The sequence below is a fragment of the Magnolia sinica genome, chromosome 14 (genome assembly GCF_029962835.1).
Source record: "Magnolia sinica isolate HGM2019 chromosome 14, MsV1, whole genome shotgun sequence".
NCBI lineage: Eukaryota > Viridiplantae > Streptophyta > Magnoliopsida > Magnoliales > Magnoliaceae > Magnolia > Magnolia sinica.
Genome location: NC_080586.1, coordinates 54,172,407 through 54,191,804, shown reverse-complemented (window position 1 = coordinate 54,191,804; position 19,398 = coordinate 54,172,407). Strand labels below are relative to the sequence as shown.

Here is a 19,398-nt window from a genome sequence, read left to right as displayed (position 1 = left end):
GCCAACAGCAATGGACCAATCGACAGAATTGAGAATCCAGATAATAATCTGTCCATTGTTCATTTTCCAATCAGATAATTTGTCGGCATCTGCGGAAGTGGGGATAGTAACAGATCCATCAATTAGTCCCCACAAACCACGACCCTTGAGGAAGTTCTGAAAATGGATGGCCCATAGAGAATAGTTGGTACCATCAAAACTACAACGTGGGGCCTCTGTACGTGACGAGTTCTTGTCCATTGATCTGAAGTAATGTAAAGCATGCAAGGAGTTGTAGCAGAAGAAGGTCGTAGAAGTACCATACAGCAAGAGATACCGAAGGCGGAATAGTAACAGCAACAGGAGCTCTGGATCTGGAAAAGAGAGATCGGAAGCAATCAGCAACAGAGGCAACGGGGGCGATGGATCTTGATCTGGATTTGGAAAATTGAGCAGGGGCGTTGGATCTGGATTTGGAAAATTGGAAAATCGAGTAGAAGCGCTGGAACTTGATCTGGAACAGGCATATCGAGCAGGGGCACTGGATCTGGAGGAGGAAAATTGAGCAGGGGCGTTGGATCTGGATCTGGAGCAGGAAAATCGAGCAATGGCGCTGGATCTGGAATATTGGAAAATTGAGCGGGGGGTGGCCAGATGCAGCAGGGATGGGGCTGGACGCAGCAGAGATGATGACCGGACGCAGGGATGGTCGGATCTGACAGGTGGTGGTGCCGGTGACGATGGGGTGGCCGGATTTGGATCAGTAGGGCTCTGATACCATGTAAACTATGAAGCCAAAAGGTTTTCTGTATTTGAGACAACCCAATGGGGTTGAATATATAGAGATTACAACCATCTATATAAGGAAAATAATAAACTCAGAATCTTCTACCTATGGAAATAAACTATACAAGGTATACTAGCTATACAAGGTATATGAGCTGTCTAACATAGCACACAATCTATTCATGCATTCATATGAAATTAACAAATCCAATCACAAACATAATTGAATTGCATACACATCAACAATCGTAAACAAAATGATGTATAGTGGTTCAGCTTAATCCCTACTCTACTCCTGGATGACGAACTCAAACTCCGACTTTTCCGGATTTCACTATCTCAATTGGTTTTGTATAGGTTTACCAATAACCTTTACAATGGTTTCAATAGGTTCACTACAAACCTTTGATTAGTCCTACACAAGAACTAATCTACGTATACTCTCACAAGAGACGAACATACACAAGGACCTACACGTACACGCCCGTGTTGGTGGTGGTCCTACACAAGGACCTACACGTACACGCCCATGTCGGTGGCTCCCTCAGAGACTCACAAGGTTATTTATAAGCTAGCCAAGAACCTTACACATACGCACTCGTGTCAATGGCTCCCACGGAGACTTACAAAGGTTTATTATAGGCTAACTAATAACTATATGTACGCATTTGTGTCAGTGGCTCCCTTGGAGACTCCCATGGTTTTTTTATAGGCTAACCAGGAATTGATGTGGTCCTACATAAGAACCTACATACACTCTCACCAGAGGCGGTGCTACACAAGAACCTACAAATACTCCCGTCGGAGATAGTCCTACACAAGGACCGATTCGAGTTTGGGTTGCAAACTCTATGAACTCTTAAATTAAGCTCTTACAAGTTTGGATGAGCCCTATTGATAGTGCCTTCTTGAGATGCTCGATCAATCTTGATGTGGCTTCTCTTTTGTTCCCCCGATCTTTAATGTAAATCTTCTTCAGCTCCTTTGATCGCCTACATTGCAATGATCTTCCTATTGAAAGTGTCAAGGTAATGGGAGAGAGGGTTGGTTGAATCTCCTCCAACTAATGGGATGGTTCCAATTTGGGGATTCACCTAGTTGGGTATTCGAAAGATAGACAAAAGGGTTTTACCTATGGGATTGGTGTCTAACCTCTAGAGAATGATTGAGAACATGTACATCTTCAAATAGAGCTTGGAAATATTATTAGAGTGATGAATCACAAGGAATATGACATGAACTCAATGGATTAAAGCCCAGGAGAAAATGATAGGAGTTGTGTACCTAGAACTTCTAAAACCATGCAAAAACCTCTAATTTGCAAAGGTCAGAGTGCCACTTTTATAGAGAAAAAGCTCTAATGGACACAACGGCTAGTTCGATCGAACCAATTGAACGTCTACTGAATTTGCCAATTTGCTTGCCGGACAATTTTGGCCATTCTCGATTGAACCGTCGATTCGATCAACATGACCTGTCGATTTAATTGTCTCAAATCAATGGACTTTCAATTCGATCGACAATTCACATAATTTTGTTGATTATGATTTCTAGTTTTCAACATATCTGAACCTCTATGAGCCCAGCTAAACATGTTCATTTTAAGACTAAGTCTTGGGATGATCAAACAAGAATTTTCCTATGGGAGAATGGATTATCTAGAGGTAGGTTGTTTTGGAACTAAAGGGATCTAGGGCTAGTTTCACCAAGGCACCTCAATTTGCCTATGTCTTCAAGCGTTGATGTTGCAAGTCTTCAAGTTTCAAGTCTTCGGTCTTTAGATGTCTTCCAATGGGGGCTGAACCGACTCAGGATCCACAGACTCATGTTATTGACAAACTGAGGCACTAACAATCTCCCCCTTTGTCAATTACATGACAAAACATAAACTAGACCCTGTCATGGTGCATCACCATTGACAAACCAAAACACCTAAAAAATTACATGTTAAATATTACAATGATTTATAAATTAAATACAGGACATGACATGTAGACACACTGTAATGCTCCTCCTAAAGTGCTTCCATTAAGTCCATCAAATCCCCGCACCAAATAAAACAAGCAAAACAGAATTCAACATGTTTTGGTAGGATCTTGATTTCTCCCCCTTTTTGTCAGTAATTGACAAAGAGCCAATTCCATGGATATGCCAATAAGCACAAAAAATATGGCTCGATAAATCATAATTATACCTATAAGCACATGCTGACAAGAGAATGCAACAAGGATGCATATACACATTTGAAACTCATGGAGCATGCATAATGTGGTCATTCAAAAGATATACCTATAAGCAACATGACCAAGATAGTTTAGCAAAATAAGAATTAAGCAATTAAATGCTAAACTAATCAAAATGATGAAGAGGCTATTATCCTCAGATTTACCTATTAAGCACACATAGACCAACTAAGGTCACCTATCCTTCTTCACAACCCACCGGGGTGTGAATTTCCCAAGACCCAGATTGTCATCGGGAGAGTATTTCTTTCTTGAATTCATCTCTCTTAGGTGCGATCCTATTTGGAGATCTATGTTCGATGGGTGATTTTCCTATTTGTTTCCTACCCTCATGTTAATTGCCCCTACTAAACATTTTCCTCGTCTTTTCATTAAGAAGGGCAATTTGTTTAATCAACTCCCTCATATAATTGTTCATTCTTGGAGGGGTTGGGAACTTCTTCTCTTCCGGTGACCTTCTAGGGGGACTACTTTTAGTGTGTGCCAATTTCTCAGTCGCAACAAATTTACGTACTCGGTTCGGGACTGAGGTGGATTGCAGCCTTTTAGAGATAAGGCATTCAAATTTCATGTTGCCTACATCTCCACAAGAATGACACAAAGGAGAGGCTCTCGATCTACTTACAGAAGAAAACAAGTCCTTTTTTTTAAATCACCGAAGGGGTATAGGTTGTTTCATGAGTGTTCCTATCATAACCAAGACCTCTCTTGTCCCTAGGCGATTTGCCCATACTTAATAGTTTTCCTAAATTTTCTTCACAACGGGCAAACTTATCCTTAAATTTTGCAAGATCAGATTCAAGTTTCCTAACTTCTTGTCTCAAGCCTTGATTTACAAATTTAACTATTTCAAGCTCACATTCAAGACTGACATATCTCCTTAAGGTCTCATCCAGTGTTCGAAGTATCGGTATCACTACAAGTTTCGTTGTCCAGGGATAGGAAACAATATCGATATCGTAGATAATATCGCTGATAACTGGAAATGCAGGGAAACATAGGGAAAATGGTGGAATTTTTAGTGAAACTTCAGTAAATGTTAAAATGTACTTATTTGCATATTTAGAAAAAAAATTGCAAAAAGAATGCATACATAACAAGTTTCCATTTAATGGGGCCTCAAAAGCATGTGCTAGTGTAAGAAATCAGTCCAACCATCCCCTCGGGCCTATTTAACCATCCAACCTTCCATCCAAACATCCATCGATATTGCAAAATATCAATAACAAGTGATATTTCACCAAGAAATCATCGACACTTGCAAAGGAAATGAAAGATTGTGGTCTCAATATCTTGCATGTTGCAATATCGATAATATCGAGATATTATCAATATTATCAATGACAAATTGAACACTACATATAACCATGTGCCCATGAAAAAAAAATAATCTGAAATAAAAAATTTTCTAATAAACAAAATTTTGATGATATCAATACGTTGGCGATTTTTATGAAATATCATCAATACGCTTATGATACAAGCATTACCTAGAATTTACATCTTCGAAAATATTGGTGATACATTGGCGATATTGATGCATTGGCAATACAAGCGACACCTACAATTTACATAGTTAAAAATATTGATGATTACATTAGAAATATTGATATGTTGACGATACTTAGTGATACATTGCTAATACCTAGAATTTCTTATACTACCAGTGTTATCGGTATCGCTACCAGTGTTATCGGTATCGCTGAGCTAGAGATAAAGATAATATCAGAGATATTTCGATAATATTGGAGATAATTCGAACATTGGTCTCATCAAGATTAGACCTAAGATTTTCCTTTGCTTGAATTAGGGAGAGATTTTTAGATTTAACTTTTTTTTAGATTGTCAATCAATTGATTCTTCTCAGACTTTACCCGACTAAACATTTTTATAATTTTCAAACTTTTAGTTTAGTGTACAACAAGTTGTAGGCTTCTTGCAATTCAACATCTCCTTCATCATCTTCTTCATCAAAGAATCTCTCTTTCTTCTTCCGAGGTGTTATGGTCAAATTCTCCTCCTAAGTCTCTAGGGAGAGTAGAAGCGGTGAAGGCCATTAAAACTTTCATAGATCCAAGGTCTCCATCAATATGGGATTTCTTCGAATCATCCCATGTAGTTTCCATCGTCTTTCCTTTTGATTTAATTTTATCAGGCATTCAGAGGCAATGTGACCATAACCCTTGCAGTTGTAACATTGGGTCTCTCTTGAATTTTTGACCGATTTACCTATGTGCATGGAGTCAAAAGATTTACCCCATTTGTCATAACTAATTCCTCTATTAGACAACATTCTAAAGCTCCTACGGATCTCACTCTAGACATTTAAGTCCTTGAAGAGCGACCTGCTTTGATACCAATTGAAATTGTGCAGTTATCTAACATGATACCACGACACGTGGAAGGTTGTTGAGGTTAGAATTATGGCTAAGTCCTAGAAGGGCGTGAACAAGACCTTTTTAAATTATTTACCAATTAATGCAAATTAATACACAAGGTGAATTAGGTCTAAGATCATAGACTACAAAGATGCAACTAATTGTGCAACTAGTCTATGATGCGAGATGTGAAATATAAAATGTGTTGCACTAAATTAAATGCCTAACACATAATCTTTTTATGCATTCATATGAAATTAACAAATCCAATCACAAGCATAATCGAATTGCATACACATCAACAATCGTAAACACAATGATGTATAGTGGTTCGACTTAATCCCTACTCCACTCCCCGATGACAAACTCAAACTTGAATTTTTCGGATTTCACTATCTCAATTGATTTTCTATATACTTACCAATAACCTTTACAATGGTTTTCAATAGGTTCACCACAAACCTTCGATTAGTCCTACACAAGAACTAATTTACGTATACTCCCATATGAGACGATCCTACACAAGGACCTACATGTACACACCCATGTTGATGGCAATCCTACACAAGGACCTACACGTACACACCCATGTCGGTGGCTCCCAAAGAGACTAACAAAGGTTTCTTATAGGCTAACCAATAACCTACGCGTACACACCTGTGTCAGTGGCTCCCTCAGAGACTCCCAAGGTTTTCTACAGGCTAACTAGGAACCGATGCGGTCCTACACAAGGACCTACATACACGCTCGCTAGAGGCGATGCTACACAAGGACCTACATATACTCTCGTCGGAGGGGATCCTACACAAGGACCTATTCGAGTTTGGGTTACAAACTCTATGGACTCTTAAATTAAACTCTTATAAGTTTGGATGAGGCCAGTTGATAGCACCTTGTTGAGATGCTTGATCAATCTTGATGTGGCTTCTTTTTTTCTCCACCAATCTTTGATGTGGATCTTCTTCAGCTCCTTTGATCAGCTACATTGCAATGATCTTCCTATTGAGAGTGTCAAGGTAATGAGAGAGAGGGTTGGTTGAATCTCTTGCAACCAATGGGATAATTGGTTCCAATTTGGGGATTTACCTAGATGGGCATGTTAGAGAAAGATATACAAATGGTTTTACCTATGGGATTGGTGTCTAACCTTTAAGGAATGCCAGAGAACATATGCATCTTCAAATGGAGCTTGGAATGCTCATTAGAGTGATGAATCACAAGGAAGATGACATGAACTCAATGGTTTAAAGCCTAGGAGTAAAGGATTGGAGTTGTGTACCTAGTGCTTCTAAACCATGCAAAAACCCTCTAATTTGCAATGGTCAGAGTGCCACTTTTATAGAGAAAAATCTCCAACGAACACATAACGGCCAGTTCAATCAAATCGATCGAACTTTCGATGCACAGATTTCAAGTAGAAGGATATGCCATCTCTGAATGAAATGTATAGTCACCTCCAACGTGTATCTCTTGGCTCTAAAAGTAAAGACAATAACAACTCTACTCTAGTATCCTTTATTGGTCAAGGCCGAGGTGGTAGTTGTGGGTAGAGGCAATCAAGGTGATCATGGTGAAAGTAGGAGGTCGTGGACTTAGGAAGTGCACCCATTATGCGCTTACAAATCATTCTATTGAAAAATGATGGGATCTTCACGGAAAGCTAGCATGGTCTAATTATGCATCTCACATTGGAGAGAGTAGCAGGTATTATCTAGCTATTTCTACGTCTACAACTAAATAGTCATATGTCTTGAGAGATGGTTACACTTACTCAAGAAGAGTATTCCATGTTCTTGAAAAATCTTAGAATTAGTCTATTCCCGCTACTTCTACAGGTACTTCCACTCCTATGACTACATTTGTGACCTCAGGTATGGCCTATTTAAGATCTAAATTCCCTGCTTTATGGGTCATTGACTCTAGAACATCTGACCATATGACAGGTAAGTCCAGTGCATTTTCCGCTATTAATACAAAGCTAACAAGTTCATTTGTCACTTTGACAGATAGTTCCTAGTCTAAAGTATGTGGAATTGGTAATGTTCATCCCAGTTCTTCTCTTTCATTATCATTTGTCCTTTATGTCCTTAATTTTCTTCAAGTCTTATGTTTGTTAGCAAGCTCACCATATCTCTTAATTGCTTTGTAACTTTCTATCATCCAGATTGTATTTTCCAAGATCTAAAAAAGAAGAGGAAAATTGGTAGAGAACAGGAACATGATGAGTTGTTCTATCTTAACTGTGACATTGTTAGTGCAACAGCATAAAAGAACATTTCTTTGTATTAGTGGTATTTCCATATCTGTCATCCATTCTTTCTCATCTATGCCAGTTCTAGAGTGTGTTGTGTGTGAGTTGAGTAAACATCATCATGTTAGTTTTCCACAACATGTGGAAAAACGTAATTTAGTTACTTTTTCTTTAGTCCATTCAGATGTTTGGTGAGCAGTTAAAATTTTCAATAGGTCAGGGTATGAGTATTTTGTTACATTTACTGGTGATTTTTCGTGAACGACTTCAATTTATTTAACGAAAGACAGATCTGAATTACTCTCTAATTTTTAGACTTTTCATGTGGAAGTATAAAATAAATTTAACTTAAAAGTGTTTGTGTTTCATTGTAATAATGCCAAGGAATTTGTCCTAATCCTTTAATCAGTACTATTCTAAAACCGGTATACCACATCAAACATCATGTGCCCACACCCCACAACAAAATGGTGTTGCAGAACGGAAAAATCGTCATTTACTTGAGGTGACTTAGTGTTTTATTAATTCACATGAAAGTGTTTCCATTTTTATTTTTTATTTTTTTTTTTGGAATAATGTAGTACTAACAACTTGTTTTCTGATAAATCGAATGCGCTCAACTGTTTTAATGGGTTAATCACCTCATGAAGTTTTACTTTAGATACTCTGATATTTTCTTTGCCTCCCAAAGTTTTTGGATGTGTATGCTTTTTTTTTTTTTTTTTTAATTTACCAATTGTAGTCGGACACAATAAGTTAGATCTTAGAGTCATTAAATGTATTTTTCTTAGGTACTCATGGACATAAAGAGGTTATCGTTGTTACAGTCATTCACTTTAAAAACAATATATATGTGTCAATGTTAGTCCACTCCATTCTTCTCAAAAGATAATAAATCTCTTCATGTGGAAGATGTGCCTATACATATTGCCATTGAAAAGACATAATCCAAGTTCCTCCTGCTGTTGACTCCCCCATTCCTACTATGCCTCAACTAAAAGTAAACTCACGACGAAAACAGAAAGATAGTGCACCAATTGTGATGTACCATTCACCGTATCTTCTTCCGAGCTTAGTGATCCAGTTAGTTCTCCATATAGGTGTAATGTTCCTATTGCCTTGAGAAAAGGTAAGCATGAATGTATTGATCATCCGATTCCAAATATGTCTCTTTCTAATGATTATCTCTCATTTTGCGTAAGTTTGCCCTATCCTTGTTCGCTCACTCTGTTCGCAAGTCAAAGCACCTTATTTAAGGGATGGAATCAACTAATGGAAGAGAAAATGGCTACTCTTTATTAGAATAACACTTAGGAGCTAATTGGTCTACTTGCTAGTAAACATGTTATTGGTTGCAAATAGGTGTACACCATTAAGTTTCATCTGATGGTATGGGTGAACATTTAAAGGGTTGCTTGGTTGCAAAGGGATATACCCAGACCCTTGGCGTTGATTATGTTGAGACCTCTCCTATTGCCAACTTGAACTTCATTCATATTGTCCTCTTTATGGCCATTAATCATAGTTGAACACTTCCAACTTGACATTAAAAATACATTTCTTTATGGTGATCTCACAAAGGAGATCTATATGGGAGAACCCACGTGGATTTGTTGCTCAAGGGAGTCTGACAAGGTGCGTAAACTACACAAGGCGATCTATGGGTTGAAGTAGTCACCATGTGCATGGTTTGACAAATTCAATAGAGAATTGTTGAACTATGGCTTTGTTTGAAGTTATGCTGATTATTTCATCTTTGTATGGAAAGCCAGCTTAGGTCTTATTGTGTTAGTTGTATATGTTGATGATATTGTTGTTACAGGAAGTGACCATAGGGGAATTGGGGATCTTAATAAGTATCTTCAAAAGAATTTCCTCACAACGTCAGGTCTTCTTAATGCTAAGCCAATCGATACTCTAATGGAACAAAATCACAAACTTGTTGGTGGTCAATTAAAAATATAGTTGAAGACCCATGGAGGTATAGAAGAAAGGTTGGGAAAATTATCTATTTTACTATCACTCAGCCAAACATATCTTATGTTGTGAGTGTGGTGAGCCAGTTAATGAGCTCTCTAAAGGTACCTCACCTAGATGCAGTTGTTCAGATTCTGTGGCAACTTGAAGGAGCACAAGGATAGGGAATTTTGTATAGATAGAACAATCGTTTTTAAATCATAGAATACTCTAATGCTGACTGGGTAGGTTCTTTAATAGATAAGTGGTCTACTAATAGATACTGCACGTTTGTGGGAAGAAATTTAGTCACGTGGAAGAGTAAGAAGCAAAGTGTTGTGGCTCAATCAAGTATTGAAGCAGAATATAGAGCAATGGCTCATTCTAATTGTGAGTTAATGTGGATCAAAAAAGGTGTTGCAAGAAATGAGGTTTGTGGTGAATCTACCTATACAGGTGTTTTGTGATAATCATAAGCATTCCGCATTGCGAACAATTTGGCCTATCATGAAAGAACTAAACATATTAAAGTTGATTGTCGCTTTATACATGAGAAGGTCTGCAGTGGTGAAATCTCTACACCATATGTCCAGTCATAGGTTAAATTATTAAGGTGTTCACTAAGGCCCTTCCTCACGATCTCTATACATGCATATACTCCGAGCTTGGCATTGACAACATCTATACTCTAGCTTGAGGGAGAGTATTAACGTATGAGGATGTGGGCCATCCCATTGTACTCCCACCTAGTTTATTTCTCTTTTATATTTAGCGTTTATATAGGACTTGTTTGGGATATAAACGTTAATAGTGAAGGTATTTTTCTACTTTTTTATTTTTATTATTAATATAAAGGGGAAGAGTATGGATGTCCAGCCCTAATTCGTTTTCCTCTCTCTCTCTCTCTCTCTCTCTCTCTCTCTCTCTCTCTCTCTCTCTCTCTCCTTTCTTCTCCTCTTTAATCTATGATTCTACAGAAGTAATGACTCACATGTGCAGGAGTTGCTATGGAATTGGAGGACTCCTTATATCCTTTATTGAGGGAAGTCAGCATAGGCATCGATCCTTATGAAGTGTTCCAGGATGTAGAATGGGCTCTTTTGATTGGGGCAAAGCCTCGAGGACCTGGAATGGAGCGTGCTGATTTACTAGATATAAATGGACAGATCTTCGCTGAACAGGTTCAAATATTAGTTTACCATTCTTATTGATTATAGCTTCCATATGATCCAAGATCGGATCCTAAAGCTTACATACATTCTGATATTTGGTTTTTAATGATAATTCAGGGAAAAGCACTCAATGCCGTTGCATCCCGTAATGTTAAAGTGATAGTTGTTGGAAACCCATGCAATACGAAGTGAGAAAGCTTTTTCTCTAGACGTGATACAGTTGTTTGTGTCTACTATTGCTAAACTGATTTATTTTCCTTTGTAGTGCTTTAATTTGTTTGAAAAATGCACCAAACATACCCGCAAAGAATTTCCATGCCTTAACAAGGTTGGATGAAAACAGGGCAAAATGCCAGGTACACAGCTTAAATACTTTCAGATTGGCAAGGCTTCTTCTTCTTCTTCTTCTTCTTCTTCTTCTTTTCGGTCAATTTCAATTTTTGAACTTTGCTTAATGGTTTATGCAGCTTGCCCTTAAAGCAGGTGTATTTTATGATAAGGTGTCAAATGTGACCATTTGGGGAAACCACTCCACCACTCAGGTAATTGAATAGATTAAAAAGGTTAAGCACTATTCTATTGTTTTAATTCTATTGTTTTAGTCACCATGAACACCTTATGCTATTAGATGAATTTCTTATCACCTATTGTGAACGGAGTTTCAGCATTTGTTTTATAAAGGGGGCAGAAATTGATAAACAATGTTCATTGTCTCACTTGAGATAAATTTTTTTTAGAGTCGACACATTTTGTAGGGGAGTTGCAAATTGACAAATAATGTTCATTCCATCTCACTCGAGATAATTCACGTTGAACTTTTCAACAGGTTCCAGATTTTCTGAATGCTAGAATTAATGGCGTACCTGCGAAGGAAGTCATCAAAGACCCCAAGTGGTTACAGGAAGAATTCACTGAAAGGGTTCAGAAGGTACAAAGTCTAAGATCAAAAGCAAAAGAATCCAGTAAACCAATAACGCATTCAATGTGATTACACAATCACAACCAAACTATCACATTCATTTTATTTTATTTTTCTTTCTTTTCAGTTTCTACTAAGACGGTTCATAATTAGTAGGTCATTAATCTTGTCACATATAATTATAAATGTACGGAAACAAAATTCGATTTTCAGCGTGGAGGTGTGCTAATCCAAAAATGGGGGAGATCTTCGGCTGCCTCAACTGCCGTGTCGATTGTTGATGCCATGAGATCCCTTGTAACTCCCACTCCTGAAGGCGATTGGTTTTCTACTGGGGTAAGTTTATTATCAGCGGGCATATTGATTTTCAATGTTAGTACATTTTCATTCAATCATAAGGTTGGATCGTGCCTGGATGGTCCTTGTTTTGGTGATTATTGACCTTTGGGTCAAGAAATAGCTTCAGGTTATATTTGTTTAGTGGCAATAATTTCTTTTGGTAGTGTAAAAAAAGTCGTAGTTTTTTTTTTTTTTTTAATCCATGTCCATCATTAGAGAACAACCATCATCTTAGCCTTTACCCAGAAATTTGGGATGTCTTTTAAATGGTAAATTGGAAAAAAGTTTTATGAGCAGTAGCCCACTAGACATCAACCTTCCTCTTTTACCTAGGCTCTCGAAATGGCCATGGTAGACACATTGGTCATCTTTAGAGAATGCAAATCATGTAATGACCAAACTTCTCTTGTGATGATAAATCATCCATGCATTTCTCATAATTTCTGCATTTTATCTGTTTTGTTTCTAGTCATGTAGAGTTTTCTTACTTGTTGTTGGCTTAATGTCTAAGAAATGTTTAGGCAAAGGACTCTAATATCACATGTCCTATAAGCACTGTCATAAATTTGCTGACTGTTCAATCTCTATAAGAACCATTGTTTGAAATAGCTTCGCTATATAGCGTGTAGCTTAGCCTTAATGGCACATAGCTCATGAAAATAGCTTTAGTCATGTGTAGCCTACGTTACATGCCAATTTTGCATACTCTATACACTACGTAGCCATGCAACCAAGCACCACCTTAACTAAACATGTAGAAGTAGCGTGTTGCTTACACTGCACGCTATGTAGCTTAAGCTCCACACTTCAAAGGGTGAACGTTATGCTACATGCTATTCACTATTTAAAACATTGATAACTGTCACAAATTTGCTGTTTCAGTAGTCTCTACGACAGCAAAATTTTGTCTATCCGCACATATAAATCAGAGAATTTCAGAAATTGAAATCTTCTTGTTTATGCTTAAATGGCACATACAAATCAGAGAATTATAGTATTTGAAATCTTCTTTCTGCTAATGCATTGAAGTTGATCCTGCATATCACTTAACAAATTGCGAAATTTCTGTACAGATAAGAAATTGTCCAAACTCTTGTTGAGGGGCTTAGTCACACCCAGCGTTCGAATTATCAGTATCGCTACAAGTTTCGCTTGGCCAGGGATATGGAAACAATATCGATATCGCCGATAATATCGTTGATAACCGGAAATGCAAGGAAACATGGCAAAAACGGTGAAATTTTCAGCGAAACTTCAGGAGATGTTAAAATTATATATTTGCATATTTAGAAATTTTAAAAAAATAAAAAAAAATGCAAAAAGAATGCATACATAACAAGTTTCCATTTAATAGGGCCTTAAAAGCATGTGTTGTTGTAAGAAATTAGTCAACCATCCCATCCGGCTTATTTAACTATCCAACCTTCCATCCAAACATCCATCGATATTGCAAAATATCAACAACACATGATATTTCACCAAGTAATCATCAACAATTGGAAAGGAACGAAAGATTGTGGTCTCAATATCGCACATGTTGCAATATTGATAATATCGAGATATTATCAATGATAAATTGAACACTACATACAACCACGTGCCTATGGAAGAATGAAATAATTTTTTTTTGAAATATCGTCGATACACTTATGATACAAGCATTACCTAGAATTTACATAGTCGAAAATATTAGTGATACATTGGCGATATTGATGCATCAACAATACATGTGACACCTAGAATTTACATAGTTGAAAATATTGGCAATTACATTAGCGATATTGATACATTGGCAATACTTAGCAATACATTGCTAATAGCCTAATACCTAGAATTTCTGATACTACCAGCATTATCGGTATAACTACCAGTGTTATCGGTATCATTGATTTGGAGATAAAGATAATATCGGAGAAATTTCGATAATATCGGAGATAATTCAAACACTAGTCGCACCATCTATTTGCAAATCTGTAGTAACTGGAATTTAATGTTGAAGAAGTTGCTACAAAGAGCTACCTTCTGGCGAAAACTGAAGAACCCATTTCTTGATTGTCGAACGTGGTCATGATTATAAAGAAAAAAATTATGGTGGGTTTGGATACTTAACTGAATTACAATAATCCATCTGATACAATGATGAATGACTGAATTGGGTTGAAACCATTTTTAATTCACAGTCACAACCAAACTCCTAATCGCAATCCCATGTGTTTTGAGTTGGATTGAAATAATCTCTACTTTAGTTTGGAAGCTAGTTCATCGTTTTGAAGGGAATGGGGCTACCACAACATTGCTTTTTATTCTCCTTATTAACCAGACACGTTGCGATTCAATTCCATTGAGCATCGAAGTGCAACTTATGAGACCATGGAGCTAACTGTGATCTATGAAATCATTATTCAAGTGTTACAGAATTGTTGTATCTGAATAGTTGTAAACTTGTCCAAATGCTTAGCAGTTAAAGCTAAGAAACCCTATGGAATCATATGATCCTCAACTTGAGTATCTATGCAAAGTATCCTTGGGTGCGCTTGCAGTTTTTTTATTTTAGGCGGGGCATCTAGTTCATTAATCCAGAACATGAGAGAATATACACGAAATATACACAGATTGCAAAATTCTATCCACCAATTGTGGGCCTTTTTTAGTTCAGTGTGGATCATTGCTGTATTTCTGCTCTCTAGTCATCTATTTTCAAGCCATAAAAGGATTGTCTTATTCAAGACATTTATGGGGCATGGTGCATGCAAAGGTGGATTTCAATAGAAACAGTATGGACCATTGAATCATGGACCCCACTTCAACATATTAAAAGTGTTACTGCATATCCTTGGATCAAGGATCATATTAATGCTTGCTTCTCCTATGATATTTGGTCGTCGCACAAAAAATTGTAAGATCTTTCCTTTGTTTTGGTCTGCAACAAATTTAGATATTGGTTTCTGAATTGCCACTATTCCAAACTTTGAACGGGTTGTATTTCTTAGCAGTGTACAATAATCAGCATGATTCCGCAGTTTTCATACCTTTTGCATTGCACAGAAATCATCAAACTCTTTTAGCACCTGTTGAGGGTATTATCATCTTCTGTGCTGTGAATCTGCATGTAACCACCTTTATTCACTTGTTACGACTGCTGCTGATCCCTAGGGTCCATTTGCTTCCATTAGTGTTGCCAATAAATGTGAAGAACATATAAATTAACCTAAAGTGACGTTAATATACCAGGGATTCTATGCTAAACAATGGAAAAGGAAAAAGGTTTTCCTTACATGTGACAAATTGTGTTGTTTGGATAGCACAGAAAATGATGGATTCCAGACAGTAATAATTACACTTTTCCATAATTTGAATTCTTTTCACAAGAAACTAGGTGACTCTTGTGAGAGGAAAATGAGGTTTTCACTTGCTACCCAAATAAGACTCTAAAATTGTTACCTTGCTTCAATATTCTCACGGAAATTATCATTGGAAAATTATTATTATTATTCTCTTTCTTTGGATTCCATGTATCCAAACACGCCCTAAAAAAAATTGAAGGTAGCCATTATCTTGTTTGAGAAATTACAATATCATATCATGCACCTTCTTTAGCTTCACCATCAACTATTGTCTACTGACTGCAAATTCATGTAAGCCGCATATAACATTGTAGAGTAACATCCTTTTCTTGAGACTGTTTTAAGATCAGCTATTTGCACTGAAATTCCAGGTTTATACCAATGGAAATCCTTATGGTATAGCAGAGGATATCATTTTCAGCATGCCATGCAGATCGAAGGTTAGTCATTACTCTGATTTTTCTTTTGAATTTGTTTATACTGTTGCACCTCTGAACAATCATTTCTACTATTCAGGGTGATGGTGATTATGAACTAGCCAAAGATGTAATCTTTGATGATTTCCTCCGCAGTCGTATAAAAAGGGTATGCTTCTCAATTGACATGCAGTCATCTGCCATTGAGCATTCACTAGGGCTGTCAATGGGTACCGCACTTGCAGGTTCCTGATTGACCCGACCCAATTTTAATGGGTCCGGTTTCAATTTTTTGACCAGTTCGGGCTCGGTTCTCAATTTTTGTGACCCAGTTAATTTTGGGTCCATTCAGGTTCAATCAGGTCCATCAACTAGGACCCAACTCAGATCTGGGTTGGGTCCAAGTCAGGTCCAGTTAGTTTTAAGGGTGATATTATATATATATATATATATATATATATATATATATATATATATATATATATATATATATATAGATATATATATATCAACATATAAACACTAGATACAGATAGAGGTTTATATATATATGAACTAGATGATATATATATATATATATATATATATATATATATATATATTGCCCATCAGACCATTACTACATATTTAGTCATTGGATTATATTTGAGATTTTCTGATGTATGAGTTTATATATGGATGGGATTGCTTCATGACGATGAATACATAGATATTCGGATTGGCCATCAGAATGAGATGTGGCCAACATTCGTCGATCAAAGGTTTGATCTGCTTCTCACACGGTGTAGATAATTGTGTAGGTATGCACAACAGGAGTGATGAATGTACATATGAGATATACTTCTGCCACGATTCATAAGATGATCAGGATGAGATCTCATAGAGGTTGGCATGATTGACTCTGTAGCCAGTCAAGATTGTGTAAGCCTATATATGGCAATGGGGACGGATCATAGGTTTGATCGGATGGATCCCCAATGATGATTCACATAGACGAGGAACGCTTGATCATTCATAATGTGCGAATTAAGTCACACGTGTTGTGAGACTAATTACCTACAAGCGAAAAATTGATTCCAGTCTAGTCACTACATGAGTATGATAGTCCCGTAGGTGCTCTTATGTCCTTATTACTGCCATGTGGCAAGGTCGTGATGCGATGATGCTATTGTTACATATTCTCAAGGCATGTGCACATATTCAGTTGGATTAGAAGCATACTGGGAAAGCAGTCAAATCAAGATTGGGTAATGAAAATGGTGAGAGGAAGATCATAGATGATCGCACATAGGTGACGAAGCATATGAGACTTATCTAATATATTGGATCGAATGGATGGTCAGATTTGCGAACTATTTTTGGAAAAATATTTATTATTATATTAGTATTTTAATGGGATTTGATTGATCAAGTTTGCCAAGTTAAAATAGGTTCGATCTCAAAAAGTAGATGAGTGTGTGTTATAATCAGAGCATCAGGATTTGTGTGTGTGCACAGATGGAATCAAACTTGTCCGATTGAGTATGATCAAATCAACAGTTTAGGACAAGTGGTTAGAGATTGGGACAAATCGTTTTGGTCCACTTATGGATTTGGTGTGATGTCATCCCCTAGGGAGGATTATAGTCTCAGAGATCTCATACTGGATCTACCGGATTAGAGGTTGTAGATTGAATTTTCTAATTAGAAAGGAGCATGGAAATGCAATGTACCTCATTACCACCATAACTTAACATATGATAGAGTTAGTCTCTAGTTGGGATTTATTTAGGATAAAGGTCTATAAATATAGGTGTAGGGATTTGGTTTGAGAAACCTCTCTCTCTCTCTCTCTCTCTCTCTCTCTCTCTCTCTCAGAGAAATCCCTTTCCTACTAGAAAACCTAGTGTTTTCTTCCCTTGTAGTTGATAAGCAACATCTCTGGTGGGCTTTCCTTCGCCTCCATATGTGTTCTCGCACAATGAAAATGGCAATCTTAGTTATGCATTTGAGGTTAATCACATATCTAAAACTATAAAATTGGCTTGTTTTTCGGCATTTTTGCTTACATCTTTGTTTATTCTAGCAAGGAATAAGGCTTCCCAAGCCATATGCATGTAAGGTAGCACATTCACATGCCACAAATGCCAAAGTTGCATGTGCATATGTGATCCAGAACCATCCATCAAGTAGACCTGATCATGTAAATTCTCTTGTTTAACCCAAACCAACTAGAAACCTAGATCTAAAGAACCGATGGGTATCCGGACCCAACCGGATATGGTCCCAAGTCTTCAAGAACAAGACCCAAACCCGCAAGACTAAACCCGTTTAATGTGGGTATGGGTACCATAAGATCCAACCTGAACCGACATGTTGACAGCCCTAGCAGTCACCTCCCATATGATATCATTTGTTGGTCCTGTTACAGACTGAAGCTGAGTTGCTTGCTGAAAAAAGATGTGTTGGCCACCTTACAGGGGAGGTAAGTAGATGGGTCCCACATGATTACAAATTCTTGTGCAATCACTTGATAGATATTTATTTAAACAAACTATTCAATCTAATATGCTATTTTCAGGGTAATGCATATTGCGATCTCCCTGGGGACACCATGCTTCCTGGAGAACAGTAGCACTAATGAGATTGAAGTCTTCTAAAGGCATTCAATATTTATCCTCTTCGAAAGAGCTGATATTTGGCATCAAAATAAGCTACTCTTCACTTCTATATTTACATGTACTTATAGCCCACGATTGGGAGTAGTCAAGAACTTACAGAAGGAAATAATGTGTTGCTCTCAACCCACTGCCAATTTGTGAGGTCCTAATGGCCTCGAATGAGTAGCTTTGAGATTGTTTGGCGGATTTAAAATAAATATAGATTTGGATCTAATGTATGATATTCTATTTCTATAACTACAACATTTCACTGTTTTTTGGGTGTTCTTAATGCCCAAGAACATATGAGCCGACTGTTCGCACGATTCTCAGCGGTGATTCAAGATTCCTCCAGCGGCGGAATGGTTTAGAAAGGTGTGCAAATTTTTATCATTGGCTTAATTGTTGCATGAAACTTTCTGGCTTTCATAGTCAATGTATTCTATGTTAATTGAGTATTTATTCTATGTTAATTGAGTTTTTGCAGCCATGTGGAGCTCTCCAGTCAGCATTTTAACTGTTGGATAGAGTGTTCGCTAGGAGAGTGCATGCATTCACCGAGTAGTTTTTGTTGAAATCCGTTGTCTATGCCCATGTTGGTGGACCATTATGTGCAGTGGCACATTAAAACTTGGGGAAGGTATTCTGGCCATATGAGCCATGTCTGGCACAACAGTACTTCCCCACTTGGAATGCCACATCTCTGTTGATGTAAGAAACATATGCATGGTGAAAACATAGTTCTTAAACTCTGGTAACTGGACTCAAAACTCGTCTGAGTCAACTCGACTCATCAGGATTTTGAGCTGAGTCACTAAGAGACTCGCTGTTGTGTGGGGCTTGGTTCTGACTCGCCAAGACTCATTGAGTTGAATCAACATGACTCGAACCAAGCTACTCGTTGAGACGAATGGATGTTTAATAAATAAATACAATAAAATAAAATAAAATAATCAAAGCAGGTAGCAAGATTTAA

General features: G+C 37.3%; 1 protein-coding gene across 2 annotated transcripts in view; it reads left to right on the top strand.

Moving 5' to 3' along the window:
• Positions 1-18,908, top strand: part of LOC131225677 (malate dehydrogenase [NADP], chloroplastic) — a 30,478-nt gene extending 11,570 nt beyond the window's left edge. For both annotated transcript variants that reach the window (XM_058221244.1, XM_058221245.1), the window contains 10 exons: positions 10,593-10,774; positions 10,883-10,953; positions 11,031-11,121; positions 11,233-11,307; positions 11,592-11,693; positions 11,898-12,020; positions 15,739-15,807; positions 15,884-15,952; positions 18,194-18,247; positions 18,344-18,908. In XM_058221244.1, the coding sequence (XP_058077227.1) occupies positions 10,593-10,774; positions 10,883-10,953; positions 11,031-11,121; positions 11,233-11,307; positions 11,592-11,693; positions 11,898-12,020; positions 15,739-15,807; positions 15,884-15,952; positions 18,194-18,247; positions 18,344-18,397 (890 nt within the window). In that variant the 3' untranslated portion in view covers positions 18,398-18,908. The remainder of the gene's footprint in view (positions 1-10,592; positions 10,775-10,882; positions 10,954-11,030; positions 11,122-11,232; positions 11,308-11,591; positions 11,694-11,897; positions 12,021-15,738; positions 15,808-15,883; positions 15,953-18,193; positions 18,248-18,343) is intronic.
• Positions 18,909-19,398: the final 490 nt, after the last annotated feature.